The sequence below is a fragment of the Bos indicus x Bos taurus genome, chromosome 14 (genome assembly GCF_003369695.1).
Source record: "Bos indicus x Bos taurus breed Angus x Brahman F1 hybrid chromosome 14, Bos_hybrid_MaternalHap_v2.0, whole genome shotgun sequence".
NCBI lineage: Eukaryota > Metazoa > Chordata > Mammalia > Artiodactyla > Bovidae > Bos > Bos indicus x Bos taurus.
In genome coordinates this window covers 65,856,991-65,880,745 of record NC_040089.1, presented here as the reverse complement: position 1 = coordinate 65,880,745, position 23,755 = coordinate 65,856,991, and the positions used below count along the sequence as shown (strand labels likewise).

Below are 23,755 nucleotides of genomic sequence, written 5' to 3'. Positions count from 1 at the left end.
AGGCTAGTGTTTCTCATGATGTACTCTGCATAGAAGTTAAAGAAGCAGGGTGACAATATACAGCCTTGACATACTCCTTTTCCTATCTGGAACCAGTCTATTGTTCCATGTCCAGTTCTAACTGTTGCTTCCTGACCTGCATACAGGTTTCTCAAGAGGCAGGTCAGGTGGTCTGATATTCCCATCTCTTTCAGAATTTTCCACAGTTTACTGAGATCCACACAGTCAAAGGCTTTGGCATAGTCAATAAAGCAGAAATAGATGTTTTTCTGGAACTCTCTTGCTTTTTCAATGATCCAGCAGATGTTGCCCATTTGATCTCTGGTTCCTCTGCCTCTTCTAAAACTAGCTTGAACATCTGGAAGTTCACGGTTCACGTATTGCTGAAGCCTGGCTTGGAGAATTTTGAGCATTACTTTATTAGCATGTGAGATGAGTGCAATTGTGCAGCAGTTTGAGCATTCTTTGGCATTGCCTTTCTTTGGGATTGGAATGAAAACTGACCTTTTCCAGTCCTGTGGCCACTGCTGAGTTTTCCAAATTTGCTGGCATATTGAGTGCAGCACTTTCACAGCATCACCTTTCAGGATTTGAAATAGCTCAACTGGAATTCCATCACCTCCACTAGCTTTATTCGTAGTGATGCTTTCTAAGGCCCACTTGACTTCTCATTCAAGGATGTCTGGCCCTAGGTAAGTGATCACACCATCGTGATTACCTTGGTCGTGAAGATCTTTTTTGTACAGTTCTTCTGTGTATTCTGGCCACCTCTTCTTAATATCTTCTGCTTCTGTTAGGTCCATACCATTTCTGTCCTTTATCGAGCCCATCTTTGCATGAAATGTTCCCTTGGTATCTCTAATTTTCTTGAAGAGATGTCTAGTCTTGCCCATTCTGTTGTTTTCCTCTATTTCTTTGCATTGATTGCCGAAGAAGGCCTTCTTATCTCTTCTTGCTATTCTTTGGAACTCTGCATTCAGGTGCGTATATCTTTCCTTTTCTCCTTTGCTTTTCACTTCTATTCTTTTTACAGCTATTTGTAAGGCCTCCCCAGACAGCCATTTTGCTTTTTTGCATTTCTTTTCCATGGGGATGGTCTTGATCCCTGTCTCCTGTACAATGTCACAAACTTCCATCCATAGTTCATAGTTTTTCCAGTAGTCATGTACATATCGGAGAGTTAGACCATAAAGAAGGTTGAGCACCGAAGAATTGATGATTTGAATTGTGGTGCTGGTGAAGACTCTTGACAGTCCCATGGACAACAAGATCAAGCCAGTCAGTCCTAAAGGAAATCAATCCTGAATATTCATTGGAAGGACTGAAGCTGAAGCTGAGGCTCCAGTCAACAGTCTGGCCACCTGATGCGAAGAACTGACTCATTGGAAAAGACACTGATGCTGGGAAAGATTGAGGGCAAGAGAAGAAGTGGTGACAGAGGATGAGATGGTTGGATAGCATCACTGACTCAATGAATATGAGTTTGAACAAACTCCCCGGGGATAGTGAGGGACAGGGAAGCCTGATGTGCTACAGTTCATGAGGTCACAAAGACTTAAACATGACTTAGCAACTGAACAACAACAATATGGATGAACCTTGAAGACAGGCTAAGTACAGAAGTCAGACAAAAAAGGACAATATTACATGATTCCACTTACTATGAGGTGCTTCAGTTTAGTTAGTTCAGTTCAGTCACTCAGTCGTGTCCCAACTCTTTGTGACCCCATGGACTGAAGCATGCCAGCCTTCCCTGTCCATCACCAACTCCTGGAGTCCACTCAAACACACGCCCATTGAGTCGGTGATGCAAACCAACCATCTCATCCTGTGTCATCCCCTTCTCCTCCCGCCTTCAATCTTTCCCAGCATCAGGGTCTTTTCAAATGAGTCAGCCTTCCACATCAGGTGGCCAAACTACTGGAGTTTCAGCTTCAGCATCAGTCCTTCCAATGAACACTCAGGGCTGATCTCCTTTAGGATGGACTGGTTGGATCTCCTTGCAGTCCAAGGGACTCTCAAGAGTCTTCTCCAACACCACAGTTCAAAAGCATCAATTCTTCAGCGCTCAGCTTCCTTTATAGTCCAACTCTTACATCCATACATGACTACTGGAAAAACCATAGCTTTGACTAGACGGACCTTTGTTGGCAAAGTAATGCCTCTGCTTTTTAATATTCTGTCTAGGTTGGTCATAACTTTTCTTCCAAGGAGCAAGTGTCTTTTAATTTCATGGCTGTAGTCACCATCTGCAGTGATTTTTGAAGTGCTTACAATAGTCAAATTTAGAGAAACAAGAAGAATGGTGATTAGAGATGGGATGAGGGATTAATAAAGAATTATTGCTTAATAAATGCAAAGTTTCAATGTGAGATGTTGAAAAAGAGCTAGGATAAATAGCAGTGATGCTGCAGAACAATGTGAATGTATTCAGTGCCACTTTAAAATGGCTAAATGGTAGAATTTATGTTGTACATATTTTCTCATAATTAAGAAAATGAAAAAAACTTTACAGTTCTGGAAACAGGTGGTGGTGAAGGCTGTACAACAATGTAAAGGTACAGCTGACATTTAAACATGAGCTGAATGGCACAGCTCCATGTATATGCAGATTTTTTCAATAAATACTACGTACATCATTGAACTATACACTTAAAAATGGTTAAAATGGGAAATTTTATGTTATGTGTGTTTTCCAACAACTGTTTTTTAAAAGTTTGGTGAAGCCTTTGACTAATTAGTTTCAGTCTTAATTAATCATTTTTAGAGCAGGTCAGAATACAGTTACTGAGAAGTTTCTGAATACTTTGTAAGCAACTACAGCTAACCAGCCTCCTAAATGAAGCTGCTGCTGCTGCTGCTGCTGCTGCTGCTAAGTCGCTTCAGTCATGTCCAACTCTGGGCGACCCCATAGACGGCAGCCTACCAGGCTCCCCCGTCCCTGGGATTCTCCAGGCAAGAACACTGGAGTGGGTTGCCATTTCCTTCTCCAATGCATGTAAGTGAAAAGTGAAAGTGAAGTCGCTTCAGTCATGTCCGACTCTGGGCGACCCCATAGACGGCAGCCCACCAGGCTCCCCCGTCCCTGGGATTCTCCAGGCAAGAACACTGGAGTGGGTTGCCATTTCCTTCTCCAATGCATGTAAGTGAAAAGTGAAAGTGAAGTCGCTCAGTCGTGTCTGACTCTTAGCGACCCCATGGACTGCGGCCTACCAGGCTCCTCCGTCCATGGGGTTTTCCAGGCAAGAGTACTGGAGTGGGGTGCCATTGCCTTCTCCGCCTAAACGAAGCACTGCCTACTAAAAGAATTGCTGACCTTCAACCTAGTGGCCCTGACTAAGCTGGGTGACCATATCAGTGAGTGAGTGAGTAAAAGTCGCTCAGTCGTGTCCAACTGTTTGCGACCCCATGGACTATACAGTCCATGGAATTCTCCAGGCCAGAATACTGGAATGGGTAGCCTTTTCCTTCTCCAGGGGATCTTTCCAACCCAGGGATCAAACCCAGGTCTCCAGCATTGCAGGCAGATTTTTTACCAGCTGAGCCACATAAAGTGTCCCTACAGAATGCTGTATATTGCTATTGCAGCAGTCAGGGATGGGTTCTGAAAATGCAGCACTTGCGTTTTGTTACATGCAAGCATGAGCGTGCTATAATACTTTAGATTCGTTTTCCCCAAGCTAAGGACTGCACTTTCACCTTCAACCACATCCCCTCTTTCTTTGACTAGGGCCTTGTTTCCCTGATTGTCATCTTTGGCCCTACTCCCTACTTCTTTAATCCTCTCCCTGTATCCTTCATCTCATTCTAAAATCAGATTAAGTCCTCTCATCCTATTAAAATCTTTCCTCAACTCTGATGCCTCTAAACTAGTTTCCCAACTTCTCCCCTCCTCTTAGTCGCCAAATAAGCTAAAATAGATTCTACTGGTACTGTTCCTAGTCCTCTATCCCTCTTCATTCCTTGATCCGTTGGGAATTGGCTTCTGCCCTGCCACTCAGTTAAATTACACTCCTGAAAGTTAACCATGACTTCCAATCTGAGAATCTCTTCATACTACCCAATCTAAAGGAAAAAAAGACAAACACTGATAAAAGTCATCAATCACTTTCTTCTTAAAACTCTTCTCTCCCTTGCCTGAAACACCATATTCGCCAAATTATTCTCTGAGTCTCTGGCATCCCTTTCACCTCCCTCCTCCTAATCCCCAAATAGGAGGACTGTTATTCTGTCCTTCATCATTTTTTCCTTCTCTCCTAAGAACTTTTCAGAAGTTTTCTTTTTGAAATTTTGCAAAGTTATTTTATAAATGCAGAATACCATCAGCACAAAGGATACTAGAAGGAGTCAGGTAGTTGAAGAACAATTATACTTATGCCAAAAGCTAATTAGCTGGCAAAAGAGGAATGCTTCTCTATTGCACATGCATATCTCAGCGTTCAAGGTTAAGAAAACCACATTTGTATTTTTTGGCAGGTAAAATACATTTTAAATGAAAAAAACATTTGGAATGTTTTCTTTTTTAAATGACTGTACCGCTAGAAGGAAGTATCTAACAATCTGGTCATTATTAATTGCCTGTTTTCTGATATGGTTAATTATTTAGGCTTGATGCAATCATTCAGCTGGTTAAGCCTGCTTACTTGATACAGAGTTAAGGATAGGATGTATAAATGGCAATGTAATATAAATATCAGTTTCTTAAAGCTCAAAAATAATAATTTCCTCTAGAAGAGAGTTTAAAACTTTCATATAGAAATAAAAAGTGAAATCCATAGAGCCGATGTTATACCTTACTTTAAAAGTTGTCAGAATATTTATAGTCTTTAAAAGTATAATTTATGATAACTAACAGATAATAATTTATTAATATTATTAATATTAAATAATAATTTGTTGGTATTAAAATTAAAGCCAAGACATTTTTGCACACTTTGGGACTGCTGACTAGCAATGAATCCTTTTTTCATTATAGTTAGTTGATTAACAATGATGTGTCAGTACAGATGTACGGCTAAGTGATTCAGTTATGCCCACAGCATGAGTACTGGAGTGGGCTGCCATGACCTTCTCCAGGGGATCTTCCCAAGCCAGGGATCAAACCCATGTCTCTTACATCTCCCACACTGGCAGGTGGGTTCTTTACCACTAGTACCACCTGGGAAGCCCTTTAAAAGTATAATTTATAGAATTAATGGATAATAATTTATTAATAGCAAATATTAAAACCAAGACATTTTTGCATGCTTTAGGACTGTTGACTATCAATGAATCCTTTTTTAAATTTATTATTATTATTATTTTACTGAAAGATTCTTTGAATTATAGAGTGCTTTACAATTTTCACAAGTTTCATAAAAAAGAAAAATGACTCATTTTAAAGCTTTTTATCATAAAAGTAAAATATCTAAGATTATTTCATGTAAGCAATTTTCTAAACATTTTAAAGCTCAAAACACTTAAGAATATGGGGACACTTCTAAGATATAGTGCTAAACGAAAAACAAAAATTACAAAACAACACAATCTCATGATTTCAATTTTGGTTAAAAAACAGTATGTTTCTCATGGGCATGATCTACACGAAAAGCAAAAGAATACCATACATCTAAATGTTAGCTGTGAATCTCTAGGCAGAGAAGTATAAGTGATTTTTCTTTTCTTCTTCATATTTTGCTTTCTGTCTTTACTTCTTCCTTCCTTTCTATGAGGGCTTCCCTGGTGGCTCAGAGGTTAAAGCATCTGCCTGCAATGCGGGAGACCTGGGTTTGATCCCTGGGTCTGATCCCTGGGTCGGGAAGATCCCCTGGAGGAAGAAATGGCAACCCACTCCAGTATTCTTGCCTGGAGAATCCCATGGATGGAGGAGCCTGGTGGGCTACAGTCCACGGGGTCGCAAAGAGTCTGACACGACTGAGCCACTTCACTTTCACTTTTCCTTTCTACAGTAAACATGTGTTACATTTATAGCTGGGCTTCCTGGAAGAATAAACTCTACACTCTATTCAATCTTGTGCCTCACTTTGGCAGAGCAGAAAAACAAGACCATCTCCCAAAGTTGTACCAAATGGCTTTAAAGCACTCTCAGTGTTCTCATGCACCTAATCTATCAACAGATTCTATTAATCCACTTTTAAAAACATACCTGAAACCAACCAATTCTCACTTTCTTCTCTGCTTTTACCACCCTAATCCAATCATCCCTTGTGTGGCTCATTCAAGTCTCCTAGTTCTGTGATTCTACCCTTGTAACTCCCTCAGGCTATTCTCACGCCATTCCCCTTCTCAGAAATCCTCTCATCTCATTCAGAACAAGAGTCTAAGTATTTACTGTAGCCTTCAAGTCTCTATGATCTGGACCTGGAGTTAGCAGGCACACTCCCACTTCAAGACTAATGAACCTGCAGTTGGCCGCCTTTATGTGGTATATTTTCTACACAGATATCCATTTTCTTAAAAGTTTTCATTCAAGAGTCATCTCTTCAATGAAGCCTTCACTAGCAATCCAATAATGTACATCAACCACCACTGAAATTTCCTACCCCATCACTGAAATTTCCTTTCTCGCTTACCTGTTTTATTTTTCCTACTGTAGGACTTATTACTAACAAAGTTTTGTTGTTGTTTAATAGCTCGGTTGTGTCTGACTCTTTTGTGACCCCATGGACTGTTGCCTGCCAGGCTTCTCTGTCCATGGGATTTCCCCGGCAAGGATACTGGAGTGGGTTGCCATTCCTTCTCCAGAGGATCTTCCCAATCCAGGAATTGAACCCATGTCTCCTACATCTTTTGTACTGCCAGGTAGATTGTTCACCACTGAGCCACCAGAGAAATCCTAAGGTGTTGTATTTACTTCTCTTCTTCATTATCTCTCCCCCTCATTCAAATGTAAGCTCAATAAAGAGAAATTTTCAACTTTTTTTTTTATTGTTGCATCCTCAGAACTACAACAGTCCCTAGCCATAATAGGTATTCAGTAAATAACTGCTGAATGAAAGAATAAATACATTCCTGTGTAAAGCCAAAGCTTTTGGGTCACAGTAATAGCTGACTCATCTAAAGTCATGCTATGAGTGCAACTTATTTATTCATATTTTGAAAATCAGTATCTAAAATGACTTCACAGAGGGCTAAGAGCTGAAGAACAGCTTCAATAAACAATAATGTAGTCATATTTTCTTAAACCTAAAAGGGAACTTCTAGGATCTTCTCTTCAAAATTCAGCAATAAAATTATGACGTGATTTGTTATATCAAAGGTTCTCTGGGAGATCACATTGCTGTTATTGTTGATACTAAAAAATAAGCAATATTGGCTAAAACGACAAAGTTACTCTTCTAAGTTTTCCACTAGAATATTCAATTCCACTCTAGGAGGCTGGATATAAAAACATTCCTTATATATAAACAAAAAACAAGCTGAATATCATACTTCTATGCACCTGAGTATCTGTTATCTAAAAGATCTTGAGATATTTTATAAACATCAATCAATGCTGTGCAAAGAAAGCTAAGACAGAATAGGCAATTAGATACTGTGAAAAACTGGAGGCAATCAGAAGAAATGCAGTCCATGGTGGCAGTGACACAAGCTAAGCAGGAGGTATGGATAATCTGGGTAAGTGCCATGGAAAAATAAATATCATGATTGGACTTGAGGCAAATGGAAACAGTTCAAATTGGCTTCGTACAGTACTCTGCGGAACATATGATGTCCATATGTCCATTACCAACAAACTGAAACATGGAAAATAACAAAAGCCAATGCTGTGATGGCTATAAGAACACACCCAATGCCAGTCTCTACCACACCACAGCAACATAACTTACTACAGCTGCCAGGTAAGCTGGCTAAGAAGTCAGAAGCAATAAGAAAAGAAAAGGGGAAAGACCTACTATGAACTGTTCTCTTCACATACAGAAGAAAAAGCCAGATCTACACTAGAAAGTAAAATATGACCACAATCAAGGCTGAAAATAAAGTGCAATTTTTCTTTTCTTTAGAGTCCCCAAAAGTATGAAATAGTTTAGAATTAAAGTGGTCAGTATTTTGTCCACAATTACAAATAATTTAAGATTAAAAGACCTAAATAAAATAAGAATGGGATAAGATGGAATAACATCCAAGAAAAAAAAAAAACCTGCAAACATGACTTTCCCAATTCAAAACACATAAGAGTGAGCTAAAGCAAACTGAACAAAAGATGTGCTAGGGATCCATCATGTTGTACGTCAGTGCTAACAAGTCTACCAAATCTTCTTTCCGTATTCTCTACATCCCAAAGTGATTCTTCAAGATAAAAATTATAGTTGATACCAAAGAAGTACTGCTTACTCAAATGTCATGAATACCAATATACACAGCAAAGCCAAAACTATTTTAAAAAAAATTATAAAAAGTAAACTAACATCTTAGAGCTTATCTGGTGGTCCTGACCTTTTCAACCAATCAAAACCAGATATACCCAGCCAGGTGAACTGCATAAAAATAACCTCAGCCCTAATTCAGAAATACATTGGTTGTCACTCACTGAAACTATACAGTAATAAGATCCAGCAGTTAAAAATACATAACTATTTTATAGTAAATATCAGTGTCATTCCTGTTTCAACCTGACTTCCCATTCTACCCTCAAACCCCCCAAACTTGAAACCAAGTACCATTTGTTGAGTAGCTGGAGTGTGGTTAAGGAAAGGAAGCTATGCTTGTTTGTAAGGAATCTGCCATTTCCTCCCTGCCAAAACACTTGTTTAAAAAGTCATGTAATATTTCTATTAAATTGTAAATGCAGCCGACAAGGAAATGGCCTACTGGCAGTGTGCTGCCTTTGTGGCAGAGCCAACCGGCCTACAGCAAAATAGTGCACATGATAATTTCAACATGCATTCCCAAGTAACAAAATTGTGCTTTACATAAATACCACAGAACCTGAGCAAGATCCAGAAAAAGCAATGAAAATTTGCCCAAGCTTTCATGCTTGCCTGTATCAATTGTATGTCATAACTAAAGCAAAATAGAAAAGCATCTACATATGTCCAAGAAGCTTGTGAAGTTAGATCATATAACCCTGGGAAAACTATTGCAACTTAAATCTGTGTATTTCTTGTTAACCACTGTAACAACTCACTAATAAAAATTAAGAAAAACTGCGGGTATCAAATGAACCAAAATGTACTAACTGCATACAAGTCCTTAAAGACTATAATGCAACTTATTAACAGGAACATATGTTCAGCATAAGCCACAATTGTTATGTTAAATTACTTCTTCCTTTGATATCACTCATTTGATTACAGAATTTAAGAGATTCACAAACCTTCCAATTAAAACAGTGACCTTCAGTTTATAAGTCACTTACTGCAATGCTTATAAAGTCACCTCTGATCATTTATCCCTTACCTTTCATTACATAGCACAACTACATGTAATTATGCCATTTAAACGATCCCAGATGTAATGAAGATGATTCTATTTATGTAAACGTTCTACTGAAAACTAAGTTAACATAATCAAACAAATAATCTGTACTTAATATATTCCTCTAGGACAGCTGAAAATTCTACTCTGCAAGAATTTAGCTAAAATAGTTTTTAAGTCAGGTATGTTCTATCTGTCTTCATTTTTTAAAATATGTCTGATTCAGCCATGATTTCAAACATCAATATACTGCAGACAGCATTTCCTCCAAAAACATTATGAATTTTTAAGTGCAACAGACAAGAAAGTAGAGTCAACACCTGCCCACAGATACCTCCCAATATCCTAATACAAAAACACCTAGATATTTATTATGTCTTCTAAAATAAATGTTAACCTAAACTGTTTCTATGACTCGTTTAATACAAAACACAACAAAACTTACAATGATCAATATAGTTCAGTTCAGTTCAGTTCAGTTCAGTCGCTCAGCCATGCCCGACTCTTTGCAACCCCATGAACTGCAGCACGCCAGGCCTCGCTGTCCATCACCAACTCCCGGAGTTCACCCAAACCCATGTCCATTGAGCTGGTGATGCCATCCAACCATCTCATCCCCTGTCATCCCCTTCTCCTGCCCTCAATCTTTCCCAGCATCAGGGTCTTTTCAAATGAGTGAGCTCTTCACATCAGGTGGCCAAAGTATTGGAGTTTGAGCTTCAATATCAGTCCTTCCAATGAACAGCCAGGACTGATTTCCTTTAGGATGGACTGGTTGGATCAATATAGTAATTCTATACAATTGATTTTAAGACTTTCAAGAGGGTTGATGACTGAATCACCATTAGCAAACCAAAACTACTGTCCAGAGGTCAACATTAAGTCTTTCTGATCTCCTTCAACATATTAACAGGATCTAAACTAGCAAATATGTGTGTGTGTGTTTATTTACATTTATATATATGAATTAAAGCAATTTAAAATTGAAACTTTAAATTAACTGCACTTAGTGAAAGTTCAAAAGTCAAGTCAAGAACAACGCTATGGCTTTCAGTTCAGTTCAGTTCAGTCCAGTCGCTCAGTCGTGTCCAACTCTTTACAATCCCATGAATCGCAGCACACCAGGCCTCCCTGTCCATCACCAATTCCCAGAGTTCACTCAAACTTGTGTCCATTGAGTCGGTGGTGCCATCCAAACACCTCATCCTCTGTCCTCCCCTTCTCCTCCTGCCCCCAATCCCTCCCAGCATCAGAGTCTTTTCCAATGAGTCAACTCTTTGCATGAGGTGGCCAAAGTATTGGAGTTTCAGCTTTAGCATCATTCCTTCCAAAGAACACCCAGGATTGATCTCCTTTAGAATGGACTGGTTGGATCTCCTTGCAGTCCAAGGGACTCTCAAGAGTCTTCTCCAACACCACAGTTCAAAAGCATCTATTCTTCAGTGCTCAGCTTTCTTCACAGTCCAACTCCCACATCCATACATGACTACTGGAAAAACCATAGCCTTGACTAGATGGACCTTTGTTGGCCAAGTAATGTCTCTGCTTTTGAATATGCTATCTAGGTTGGTCATAACTTTCCTTCCAAGGAGTAAGTGTCTTTTAATTTCATGGCTGCAGTCACCATCTGCAGTGATTTTGGAGCCCCCCAAAAATAAAGTCTGACACTGTTTCCACTGTTACCCCATGATTTCCCATGAAGTGATGGGACCAGATGCCATGATCTTCGTTTTCTGAATGTTGAGCTTTAAGCCAACTTTTTCACTCTCCACTTTCACTTTCATCAAGAGGCTTTTGAGTTCCTCTTCACTTTCTGCCATAAGGGTGGTGTCATCTGCATATCTGAGGTTACTGATAGTTCTGCCGGCAATCTTAATTCCAGCCTGTGCTTCTTCCAGTCCAGCGTTTCTCATGATGTACTCTGCATAGAAGTTAAATAGCAGGGTGACAATATACAGCCTTGACGGACTCCTTTTCCTGTTTGGAACAAGTTTGTTGTTCCATGTCCAGTTCTAACTGTTGCTTCCTGACCTGCATACAGGTTTCTCAAGAGGCAGGTCAGGTGGTCTGGTATTCCCATCTCTTGAAGAATTTTCCACAGTTGATTGTGATCCACACAGTCAAAGGCTTTGGCATAGTCAATAAAGCAGAAATAGATGTTTTTCTGGACTCTCTTGCTTTTTCGATGATCCAGCGGATGTTGGCAATGGCTTTCAAGTTGTACTTAATTAGTATTTACTTTCATTTTTCATTTATTTCACTGATTCTTATTCTAACCTACAGGTACAACATCATTATTCTAAGAAAGAAGAACCTCAGCTTGCTAGATTTCAATATTAACATCATGAAGTATCTTTGAGATAGGAAAGGGAATTGAGCACATATTCACAAAAAACATTTCTTGGATGCTCTTATGTAAGTCACTCTGCTTTTCAGTTAGATACACAAAGACGAAATACACTGCATTTAAAACTTAGATCTAGTAGAAGAAATAAGACCAAAGCATTAACACTGCAATATTGATACATAGGAAGTTTAAAAGAATCATAAGAAAGACAAGAGAAAAGGTGATACAGGAATTCAGAGGGAAAAAAAAGACTTCTTTTTTAAATTAGTGGAACATCAGACAATAATTAGACATACATAAAACTAAACTTTCCAGAAGTTCAAGAGTTTGGGGGATTGGGGGGAAATCACAGATATCCTATGAATATATAGTTCCTGGTTCCAGGTTAAAACACAGAACAGTGATATGCTGTAATAAAGTAAATAATGAACAAAACCACATATTAAATATACAATATAATAAGAAACTCTTTTGAGGGTCTCCAATACTATTATTGAGAGCCACAGTTCTCGGTCTTCGGGGATCAAGAAACTTGTATTTTCATTGATGAAAACTGTGAACTTTCTCACCAAAAGCTGGACATCTGCCCAAAAAACAATATTTAAATGCAATTCTGGGGGTCCACTGACTCTCTGAATTCTCTGCTCCAGAAAAAACTCATTCTACTCTCTTGTGAATCACAGTTTCCATTACTGAGTATAGTGAAAATGAAGTAGAAAACATCTGTATATCACAATATGACCTGAGGTTAGAAAACAGAGTCCACATGTCTCTCTGTCCTCGTGGGCTCATTATTTCCATATTGTTTCCAGTAGAGGCTGCAGAAGTCATCTCAGCAGCCATAAGCAAGGGCGTAAAAGCTTTCAACAACCTCCCCCAGCTGGCAATAAACTCCCCTGGGCACTGTATAAGCTTCCAATACCTCAAACTCTACTCAATAAGCCAAGAAGACAACAGTAAATATTATCAAATAGGGTACCCTCTGAAAGAACTTGAATTAATTTATAATTTCAATTTGAGATTGAAAACCTAATAAAGCCACCTAATATTTCTAAAGTATTTAATATTATATATATATTGCTCATTTACAATGTCTTCTATGATCTTCATAACAATTTAGTGAAATGGACCATTTGTTGCTATTCAGTTGCTCAGTCATGTCCAACTCTTTGTGACCCCGTGAACTGCAGCATACCAGGCTTTTCTGTCCTCCACCATCTCCTGGAGCTTGCTTAAACTCACGTCCATCAAGTCAATGATGCCATCCAACCATCTCATTCTCTGTTGTCCCCTTCTCCTCCTGCCTTCAATGTTTCCCAGCATCAGGGTCTTTTCTAATGAGTCAGCTCTTTGCATCATGTGACCAAAGTACTGGAGCTTCAGCTTCAGCACAATCCCTCCAATGAATATTCAGGACTGATTTCCTTTAGGATTGATTGGTTTGATCTCTTTGCAGTCCAAGGGACTCTCAAGAGTCTTCTCCAACACTACCTCTCAGTTCAGTTCAGTTCAGTCGCTCTGTGGTGTCTGACTCTTTGCAACCCCATGGACTGCAGTACACCAGGCCTCCCGGTCCATCACCAACTCCTGGAACTTGCTCAAACTCATGTCCATCAAGTCGGTGATGCCATCGAACCACCTCATCCTCTGTCGTCCCCTTCTTCTCCTGCCTTCAATCTTTCCCAGCATCAGGGTCTCTTCAAAGGAGTCAGCCCTCCACATAAGGTGGCCAAACTACTGGAGTTTCAGCTTCAGCATCAGCCCTTCCAATGAATATTCAGGATTGATTTCCTTCAGGATGGACTGGTTGCATCTCCTTGCAGTCCAAGGGACTTTCAAGAGTCTCCTCCAGCACCACAGTTCAAAAGCATCAATTCTTCGGCACTCAGCCTTCTTCACAGTCCAACTCTCAAATACATACATGACCACAGGAAAAACCACAGCTTTGACTAGACAGACCTTTGTCAGCAAAAAATGTCTCTGCTTTCTAATATGCTGTCTAGGTTTGTCACTGCATTCCTTTCAAGGAGCAAGAGTCTTTTAATTTCATGGCTGCAGTCACCATCTGCAGTGATCTGGGAGCCTACAAAAATAGAGTCTGCCACTGTTTCCACTGTTTCTCCATCTATTTGCCATGAAGTGATGGGACCAGATGCCATGATCTTCGTTTTCTGAATGTTGAATTTTAAGCCAACTTTTTCACTCTCTTCTTTCACTTTCATCAAGAGGCTCTTTAGTTCTTCTTTGCTTTTTGCCATAAGAGTGGTGTCATCTGCATATCTGAGGGTATTGATATTTCTCCCAGCAATCTTGATTCCAGCTTGTGCTTCATCCAGCCTGGCATTTCACATGATATACTCTGTATATAAGTTAAATAAGCAGGGTGACAATATACAGCCCTGATGTACTCCAATATAACTAATTTACAGATAACAGAATTGATTTAGGACTCATATACCAGGTCACCACTACTATGTGGCAACAATGAAAGCATTATGGCACTGGAAGAAATCAGATTTCCAAAGGTTGGTACAGTGATTCTTGCCCTTAAAATTCAAGTTACAAACCAATACTGGGTCACAGAATCAACTGAATTGATTTGAACCACCATTTTTTTTTTTTAAATGAAAAGGTGAAGTACAACAGAAGATAAGACTGTGATAGAATAGAAATCAGAGTGGATCACAAATAGTAATTCACAATATAAAATTTATTTCACATGGGACCCATTATAGACATACATAGATAAGTACTGTCCGTCTAGTCTAAGAACCCTTCAGTTGTGTCTGACTCTTTGCAACCCCACAGTCTGTAACCTGCCAGGCTTCTCTGTCCACAGGATTATCTCAGCAAGAATACTGGGTAGGTTGCTATTTCTTCTGCCATCTTCCAGACCCGGGGATCAAACCTGTGGCTCCTGCATTGGCAGGCCGCATTCTTTACCACTAAGCTACCTGGGAAACTATTTATGTATATTTTGTTTCAACTGTGTGCACACACATGCATGCCCACATGTGCATAATATGTCACAGCGTGGAATATATTTCTTACTAAGGATCACAGTCAAAAAAGTATGAAATATAAATCATCCTTCAATCATTAATAAATCAACTTCAATTGTCTCCTGTAAATGCTCCCACACAAATACAGAGAAATATTGCCTTTGTTAGTATCCCACATTAAAATCTTTAAAAGATAGATTCTAGTGTAATTCTTTATCTAAGTAAAACTTAATGGAAATATGTCTCCAATATTACTATTCATATTCACATAATTAGTACATCAGTGAGAAAGTGATGATTGCTTCCTCAGTATTTACCAAACTAATCATATTTACAGAGGACTTGGCAACATCAACAGCAAGGTTTGAATATAAATTAACAGTGAGAATTTGTCTTCCCTGTGAAACCCTCAGGGGTGACCTCAGCAGACTCAACCAAGAGAAATTGAGATCTGTTTATTCTGTTTTCCCTGCTTATTCATCTCTTCAAGAATAATAACTCCAACTGGACAGAAATATGTTGAAACTGTCAATGTAATAAACTTTAATCCTCGATTTTGGGGCTGGAATGCCTTGTACTCCCACATGTATTAGGACCACAGGGCAGAACAACTCTAACTCTCAAATAGAGTGAAAAACCACATGTCCTGGAAGTAGTACTGAAATTCTCCAATGATCCAATTTGCCCCCTCCTCCGGATCCTTAGCTATTTCTGATCTGAAAGTATAGTTAAGAGAATCAAGGTACCACTTAAAATAATCAGGCAGAAAAACGTAGGGAACAGATAGGGGGAAGAAATGGAGTATAAACAGAAAGAAAAGTCAAGGTTCAAAAGGGACTGTATGAGCATTCATGTATGCACACTGTTAGGAAATAGGGAACAGTCAAAGGAAGTAAAGGCAGCACTGGGGAGAAATGGAAAAAAAGGAAGATGAGGATAAGTTCAAAGGAGAAAAACAAGCAATGTAACACCAAAATAATAAAAATCATATAGGCATATGATCCTTTATGATTTGTAATATACATATAAATGAATAAAAGTTGTTACAGTGTATGGTCTTACATTCTAAACAACTGAATATATATGCACTTCCTCCCCATACACACACACAGAAAGCAAAATAATTCTAACATCAGAATGCAAGTTATCACTGGGACGGAAGTTCCAAGAGGACAGGAAACACACCTGCACTGCTTACCACTACATCCTCAAAGTCTGGCTGGGACGCGATGACTGCGCCCTGAATGTATGCAGAAGGAAATAAAAGGGAACAGAAGTAAAAGAATATACGAAGAAAATTCCAGGGTTCTTGTCTTCAAAAAATCAAACATCCATACTTAGGTGACACTCAGTTTCTCTGACACAAAATAACCAACGTAGGTAACCAGATATATTCTCCAACTGGTCCAAAGGTTGACTTCCTGCCTCCACATGAGAACAGGCATCTATTTTAACGTTAACACTAAATCAAAAATGTTAATATTAATGATTAAATTTTGTATTACTGCTAAAATGGATATGTCCATGATAAAAAATAAACACAATTATATGGCAAATAAGTTTCAACAGCATTATTCTCATCACTAAAGGAATCAATAAAAATTATTTTTAAAAAATAATATCCCCAAAATGTAAACTCCAATTTACAACTATTAAATATTTATACAAAATCCCTAGAACACATCTATTGCACAAAGCAAAGTAATACAACAATTAAATACAAATAAGCAATCCTCTACTTGTAGAAGAGCAAATCTGAGATACATTTTGACTCAAAGACCTCCCAAGGGAAGGACTGCGAGGATTCTACCCAAAAGAATTATAAAGGGACTTAGACTGAGTATTACAATTGGATACAAAAAGTGATGGGGGACAGCTGGAAGAACAATAAACAGGCAGTAAAAAGTCAAAGGGCTGGGAGACTTCAGCCAGCAAACAGAAAACGGCAGACCAAACTAGAGAAAAGCTGATTAAAATGAGACCAGAAACTCAACAACACAAAAAACAACCCAATTTTAAAATGGCAAATAACCTGAATAGCCACTTCTCCAAAGAAGATACACAAATGAACAAAAAGTACATGAAAAGATACTCAACATCACTAGTTATTAGGGAAATGTAAATCAAAACCATGAAGTAACACTTCACTCTCATTAGGATGTCTATTATCAAAAGACAGAAAATAAGCGTTGGCAAGAATGTGGAGAAACTGGAATCTTTGTGTATTGCTGGTGGGAATGTAAAATAGCATGATGCTATGAAAAACAGTAGAGAGGTTCCTCAAAAATTTAAACATAAAATTACCGTATGACCCAGCAATCTAGTTCTGGGTATATACCCAAGGAATTGAGAGCAGACTCTCACAGACAATAAATGTACATCCATGTTCATAGAAGCACTAGTCACAACAATCAAAAGGTGGAAGCAACTCAAGTGTCCAATATGGATGAATGGTCAAACAAAATGTGGTATTTATATTATGGAATATTATTCAGCCTTAAAAAAAGAATTTGGATATATGCTACAACAATGGATGAACCTTGAAAACATTATATTAAGTGAAAGAAGGCAGACACAAAAGGACAAATATTGTATGATTTCACTTATATGAGACGCTTAGAATAGTCAAATTCATAGAAACAGAGAGACTTATGGTTATAAGGTGTTGGGGGAGGAGATAATATAGAGTTACTTTTTAATGTGTATAGAGTTTTAGTTTGGGATGATACAAATTTCTGTACTCGACAGTGTGATGTGAATGTACTTTAATGCCACTGAATTGTATACTGAAAAATGGTTAAAATGATACCATTTTTATGAATACTTTACCACAATTTTAAAAATTTGAGAAAAAACAAGGAAAATAGATCCTGAAATTAATTGTTACTTATCTTAAATACATATAATTTGAAAAAATGGAACAGATTATAGAGGATATAGTGGGTTGAAGAGTGGCCCCCAAAAGATACGTCTATATCCTAATATTCAGAACTTCTAAACAGGATCTCATTTGGAAAAAAAAAAAAAATCCCTGCAGTTGGAGATTGTTCTGGATTACTGGAGTGGGCCCTAAATCCAATGGCATCTGTCCTTTAAAGAAAAAGGCAGAGGAAAATCTGAGACAGACAGAAGAGGAAAACGCAGACACTCACAAAGGAGAGAGTAATGTAAAAGGGGCAGGCAGGGACTGGAGAGATGTAGCTACAACCCAAGGAATGCCAAGGACTGCTGGCAGCCGCCACCCCAAAGCTGGGGGGGGGGCAGAAAACGGAGTCTCCTTTAGAGCTTCTGGAAGGACTGCAGCTCTGTCAACACCTTCATTTCAAATTGCTGGCCTCCAGAATTGTAAGAGAATAAAGTTCTACAGTTTTAAGCCACCAAATTTATGGTAATATGTTAGGACGGCCCTAAGAAATTACCATGGGGGTAAAAAAGATAAAATGAAAACTAAGAAAGTAGATTTGTTGAGCACAGAACATGTCATTCAAGCCAAAATTTAACTATGTAAAAAGCGAGAGAAAAAGGGAATCCTAAGCTTTGTCACTGAGTTGTAATTTCTGGCCATACGATGTCAGAGGGCAAAGTCCCGTGCACACACACTGAGATGGGCCAGGTGCCGACCCAGGCACACACAGCAGGAACTGGGGGATGGAAGATGTGCAGGTGTGCCGGGGGCGGGGACGACTTAACTGGCACCTCTAACCAAGCCCAGTCGTCCAAAATTTCTCAACTTGGTTCTATTATTAATTGGGCAGGAAGGAAGGAGGTCATGGATTCCTGTTTTGTTTTTTTAATCAAAAAATGACTGACTCAGCTTTCAATTCTTAAGACCTGGATATAAACATTTTTGAAATTTTTTAAAAAAAGAAATCATGTTGGATTAGGAGTATACTTGGTTCTGACATAGTGCCACGTAATTTGCAATGAGAGAAGTTACTCTGTGCTTTATTTTTTAAATCCTTGGCTATCTGCTAAAGAGACTACCTCATGGTCAAAGTGAATATGTGGAACTGTTTGGTTGGAAAAAATAAGATTTATACTGGAGGAAGCAGAACAGTAATACTCTTAAGTCCTGGGTTAAATCCCAGCTATGGCACTTAGCTAGGCTGTCTTGGATACTTTGGTTAACCTCACTAACTTAAACTCAAATATATCTAGCTGAGGATCACCCTAAAAACTTTCTAGCTGAAAGTACCAAAGATATCTAATAATCAGAAAAGAAATGAGAATTGTATTGATTGTTTTATGCTGACCTAGTTATATTTCATGTCAATATTTTCAAAGAATTCATGCTATTTTTGTTTCGCTTTAGCAAGAGTTTATATGTACAAGGAAGACGACACATATCATACACAATTACGTTCCTCAAAGAGTTCTCTTTAAAGTGGCAGGCAGATTTTTAAATATTTCAGTATAGTACATTATTATCTATACTACTGAAGTTCAATTCATAATAGCACTATAGTATCAGAATTTTAATTTATTCTTCTTTTTCAAATACTCTAAAATACTGCATTCTTTTTCCTCCCATCTGTTTACTTCACACATTTCTCCATCTACCCTGAAATCACCTTCTTTTCTTTACACACACAGACACACACACACACACACACATTCTCTCCCTCTCCCTCCTCTACCTTCTTTCTGCCTTCATTTCTACATCCTTTCTTCTTGAGTTGAATACAGCCACTAGAGGGCAATAAGTTTACAAAGATAAATGTACTTATCTATAATGAATTAAGATTCACATACTAATAAATTTTAAAACTGTTCATCACAACCTCTAAAGCAGTGGCAATTAGACTTGAATATGAAATCTATACATTTCAGACTCAAAAATTTATCATGGAAAAGGAGTTCATAAAAGCATAAAATAATATTCATAAAAGGAATTCCATTTTCTCACTGAACACTAAAAATAAAAGCTTAATTCACTTACAGATACATAGCAATATTAGAAATCAGGATTCTTTTTTAATATTAGCTCAACTAGAGAAACAAAAACACAAAAAGGTACAATATGCAGGGTAAGTAGAAGAGAATGGATTTCTTCCAAGCCTCCACTGTTACATTCAGAATATGAGGAACTGAATAATGTAGTGGATTTACCAGCCCTTTCTTCTATTTAAATCATGGGGAAATTCAGCAGGTATACTTTGCGGGGAGAAAAAACAGCCACTGTAGAGAGAAATACAGGCTTCACTTCTTTTCCTCCCAGTTAAGGATGTGATGGTGAAAAGAAGTGAACAGTCACTAATCCCTAACAGATAATTTTACTAATTTTTGCACAGAATCCAAATTCAAATGATCTTTTTACTCCATGTTTATTTATACTCACACTACAAAACTGGAGCGCTTTTAACATTGACATTTTCCATCACTTTCTTACCCTCATGGGATGTATATCAGCATAAGGAGGTTTTCCTTCCGCCATTTCTATAGAAGTAATGCCAAGGGACCAGATGTCAGCCACACAGTTGTAGCCTATTTCCTGAATGACCTCAGGAGCCATCCAAAACGGAGTTCCTATCACAGTATTGCGTTTCGCCATTGTATCCTGCAAGAACATGACATAGATATAACTACAAAACACTAAGGAAACGTATTGGCCAACGTGTTCCTTAAACTAAATATCTGAAACCCTCAAATACTACAGGTCAGATCTGAAATTGACTAGTTTCCTAAAATTTCAGCCAGTTGTGACATGACATATTTAGGAATTTAGAATTTTGAAATAACCAAGAGTCTGCAAGTAACTTAACTCTACTACCCTTCATTAAAGATAGCACTATAACAATAAAACCTACAGAAATGAACAAATGTAGCTTTCCTTTCCAAATATTTAAGCACTTTGATGGCAATATATATTCTTTCATATTCATCCAATGTCTCTTAAATGGTAAATAAAAAATAATTAAATAATACCTAAATCATGGCTTCCTCTCCCTGAAGCAATGAAGTTATGCATTTCTTTTCATAACCCTCAAAAGATATTATCAAGGTTTAGTCACACTCGAACCTGGACAATACAAACCAACAGTGCTTCCAAAAGTATCACACTTACCGTTAACTGACCAGCAACTCCAAAATCCGCCAGTTTTGCATGTCCTTCTGTATTGAGGAGAATATTTCCAGCTTTTATATCTCTGTGTATTTTTCTCATAAAGTGTAAGTATTCTAGTCCTTTCAAAGTAGATTTGAGAATGGTTGCAATTTCATCTTCTGTTAACTGGAAAGAAATATTTTAAAAACTCAACTGAAATGCTGAGACAACTAAACTCTTACAAGAGAGCATTGTTAACAAGCACTTCTTTCTAAAGATCACTAAACTTTTAGGAAAAGGCTAAACGGTAAAGTACCGAGAACCTCTTTTTCTGATGAAAGAAAATGTCATCATTCAATTTCTCCTTTCTTTAAAATTATCCATGTCATTCCTAAAGCACGTAACATATTCCAAGAATCACCATGACCCTAAGAAATCACACTCTTCCCTACGCCATCTGAGGTGACAATATGACAGTTATCTGTCCTGAAAAAGTAAATCCAGAGACACCCTTCCCTGCGGTGCCTCCTCACTTTACTGCTGACAGTGGAAACCAAGAGTGTCACACAAAGCAGAGGAAATGCGGAGGGGTGGGCTGCCAAGAGCCTCCTGCGCGAAGCATGGACACCAATACCACTCCTCCTCCCAGTGAGGCACTCTCAACCCACCCAGGTTCTAGACTTCCAACTCTAATAATGAGAACTCAGAAATAAGAATGTCAGAGAAAGACTAGGAGAACGGAAACACAAAAACAGGCCATCAGGGGAAGGAAAAAGGAGGAGCGAGGTGCAAACGTAAAGACTTTCTATACCGATAGCACCAGAGCCAGTGCTATCTGTACCAGGCATTGTGCTAACAGTTCCACATGCGTTAGCTCCTTTATCTTTATAACAACCCTATGCAGTAGATTATCACCATTTGACAAAAGTAAAATACAGGTACTCAAACAAACATGTACATGAGTGTTCACAGTAGCACTAGTCACAATGGCCAAAAGGCTAAGACAACCCAAATGTCTATCACAGAGGAATGGATAAACAAATTATGGTATACACAATCAATGGAATATTATTTAGTCGTGAAAAGGAATAAAGTACAGACATGTGTTGCAATGTGGATGGACCTCGAAAACATTATGCTAAGTGAAAGAAGCCAGACGCAACAGAAAGCACGTATTGTATGATCCCACTTTTATGAAATGTTAAGAACAGGCAAATTCACAGAAAAAGAAAGCAGACTGGTGACTGCCAGGGACAAGAGGGAGAAGTGGGATGGAGAGAAACTGCTTAAAGGATAGCAAGGTGATGAAAATATTTTGGAACTACACAGGGGTAGTAATTACACAATATTGTAAATGCACTAATGACAAGGAATTTTTCCCTTTAAAATGGTAAATCTTATACGAATTTTCCTCAATTTAAAAAACCTTTATTGTGTTAAAATTTCTAAGCAAATTGCCAGGTGGTTTACATTTACATAAAACACCAATATATACTGTCATAAAAATACTGCACAGACCACGTAAAGCTTTGCAGGCCGTGGATAAGGAGTCTGGATTATTTGAAAATTCTAATACTTTTAGGAACTGATTCTCTACCTCAGACCAGATGGACTGACTTCATGGTCCACAGAGAGCAAGCACTATATTCTGAAGCTGCACTATTCAACACAGTAGCTCTCCAGCATTTGAAACATAGCTAATCCAACTGAGATATGCTATAAATATAAAATATACCAAAGTTAAAGGCCTAGTACCAAAAAGGAAATGTAAGGTGTCTCTAATAACGTACATACTGCTTACACAGTTAAATGACATTTATATACTAATTATATTATTATATTTAAAATGTGTTAATGTTATTAATATTATATAACATAAAATTAGTATCAGTGAAAAAAATGTTTGTCACTCTGTCAGGTCCAAGTCTTTGTGACTCCATGGACTATAATGCCAGGCTCCTCTGTCCATGGAATTCTCTAGACAACAATACTGGAGTGGGCAGCCAATCCCCTCTGCAGGGGTCTTCCCAACCCAGGGAACCTGCATCTCCTGCATTGCAGGCTGATTCTTTTCTGTCTGAGCCACCAGGGAGGCCCCGCCTATACTTAATACATTAAAATTAACCTCACCTGCTGCTTTTTTTTTTTGAATGTGGGTACTAGAAAGTTTAGAGTTATATACGCAGCCCACGCTAGGTTTCTACTGAACAGTACTGCACTAGGAAAAGGGTCCAAAAGAGCAGAGATCTTTGTCTGGTTCGCTGATGTATCCGCATCAGTGCATACACTGATGGAACCACACCTGGCATACAGTCAGCAATCGATAAAGAATGAATGAATGGGTACAGACTTGTAGTTACTAAAGGAAAAGAGAAATTCACATCTGATGGCCCCAGTCTTTTAAACTTAGTGGTCTGCAGCCCCGGTGGGTGGGTAAGAGGCAGGGGTGCTAAGGGGCCACCACACCACTGCAGAGGAATGCGAAGCGGTGGTGCTGTCTTACGGGCCCGGGTTCTCTCCGCTCTCCCGATTCCACATCCCTACTATAAAGATTAAAGAGCTCAGGCTGTTACAAAAGCAGTACCAGTCCAAAAAACTGTGTCATGTTTAGTCACTCTAATGCTGACCTTTTCAGTTACCTAGACTTCAATTTTTATCCTCCTAGCATTCCACTATTTCCAACCAATAATTCAACTAATCCTTCATTAACTTCTTGGCTTGTTGTCTCTGCTCCTATATCCTGTATTTCAGAGCCACGCTAGAGAAAGTTGAAAATTAAATGGACCTACTATACTTAGGTCTCAGGATGAATCTGATTTCAGTGCTGTAAAGCACTGAACACTGTAAAGCATTTGCCACTGGACAAATCCACAGAAAGACTAAAGGAAGACTTGCCAGAGATAGTTGATTCATGAACTGTCTGGTTTTGCTAAATGACTTTCAAGG

General features: G+C 38.5%; 1 protein-coding gene across 2 annotated transcripts in view; it reads right to left on the bottom strand.

Annotated features, from left to right (window-relative positions):
- Positions 1-23,755, bottom strand: part of STK3 (serine/threonine kinase 3) — a 310,059-nt gene that overhangs the window by 202,925 nt on the left and 83,379 nt on the right. For both annotated transcript variants that reach the window (XM_027561460.1, XM_027561459.1), the window contains exons 5-6: positions 20,831-20,995; positions 20,156-20,323 (exon numbers count right to left, since the gene is read on the bottom strand). In XM_027561460.1, coding sequence (XP_027417261.1) covers positions 20,156-20,323; positions 20,831-20,995 — 333 coding nt within the window. The remainder of the gene's footprint in view (positions 1-20,155; positions 20,324-20,830; positions 20,996-23,755) is intronic.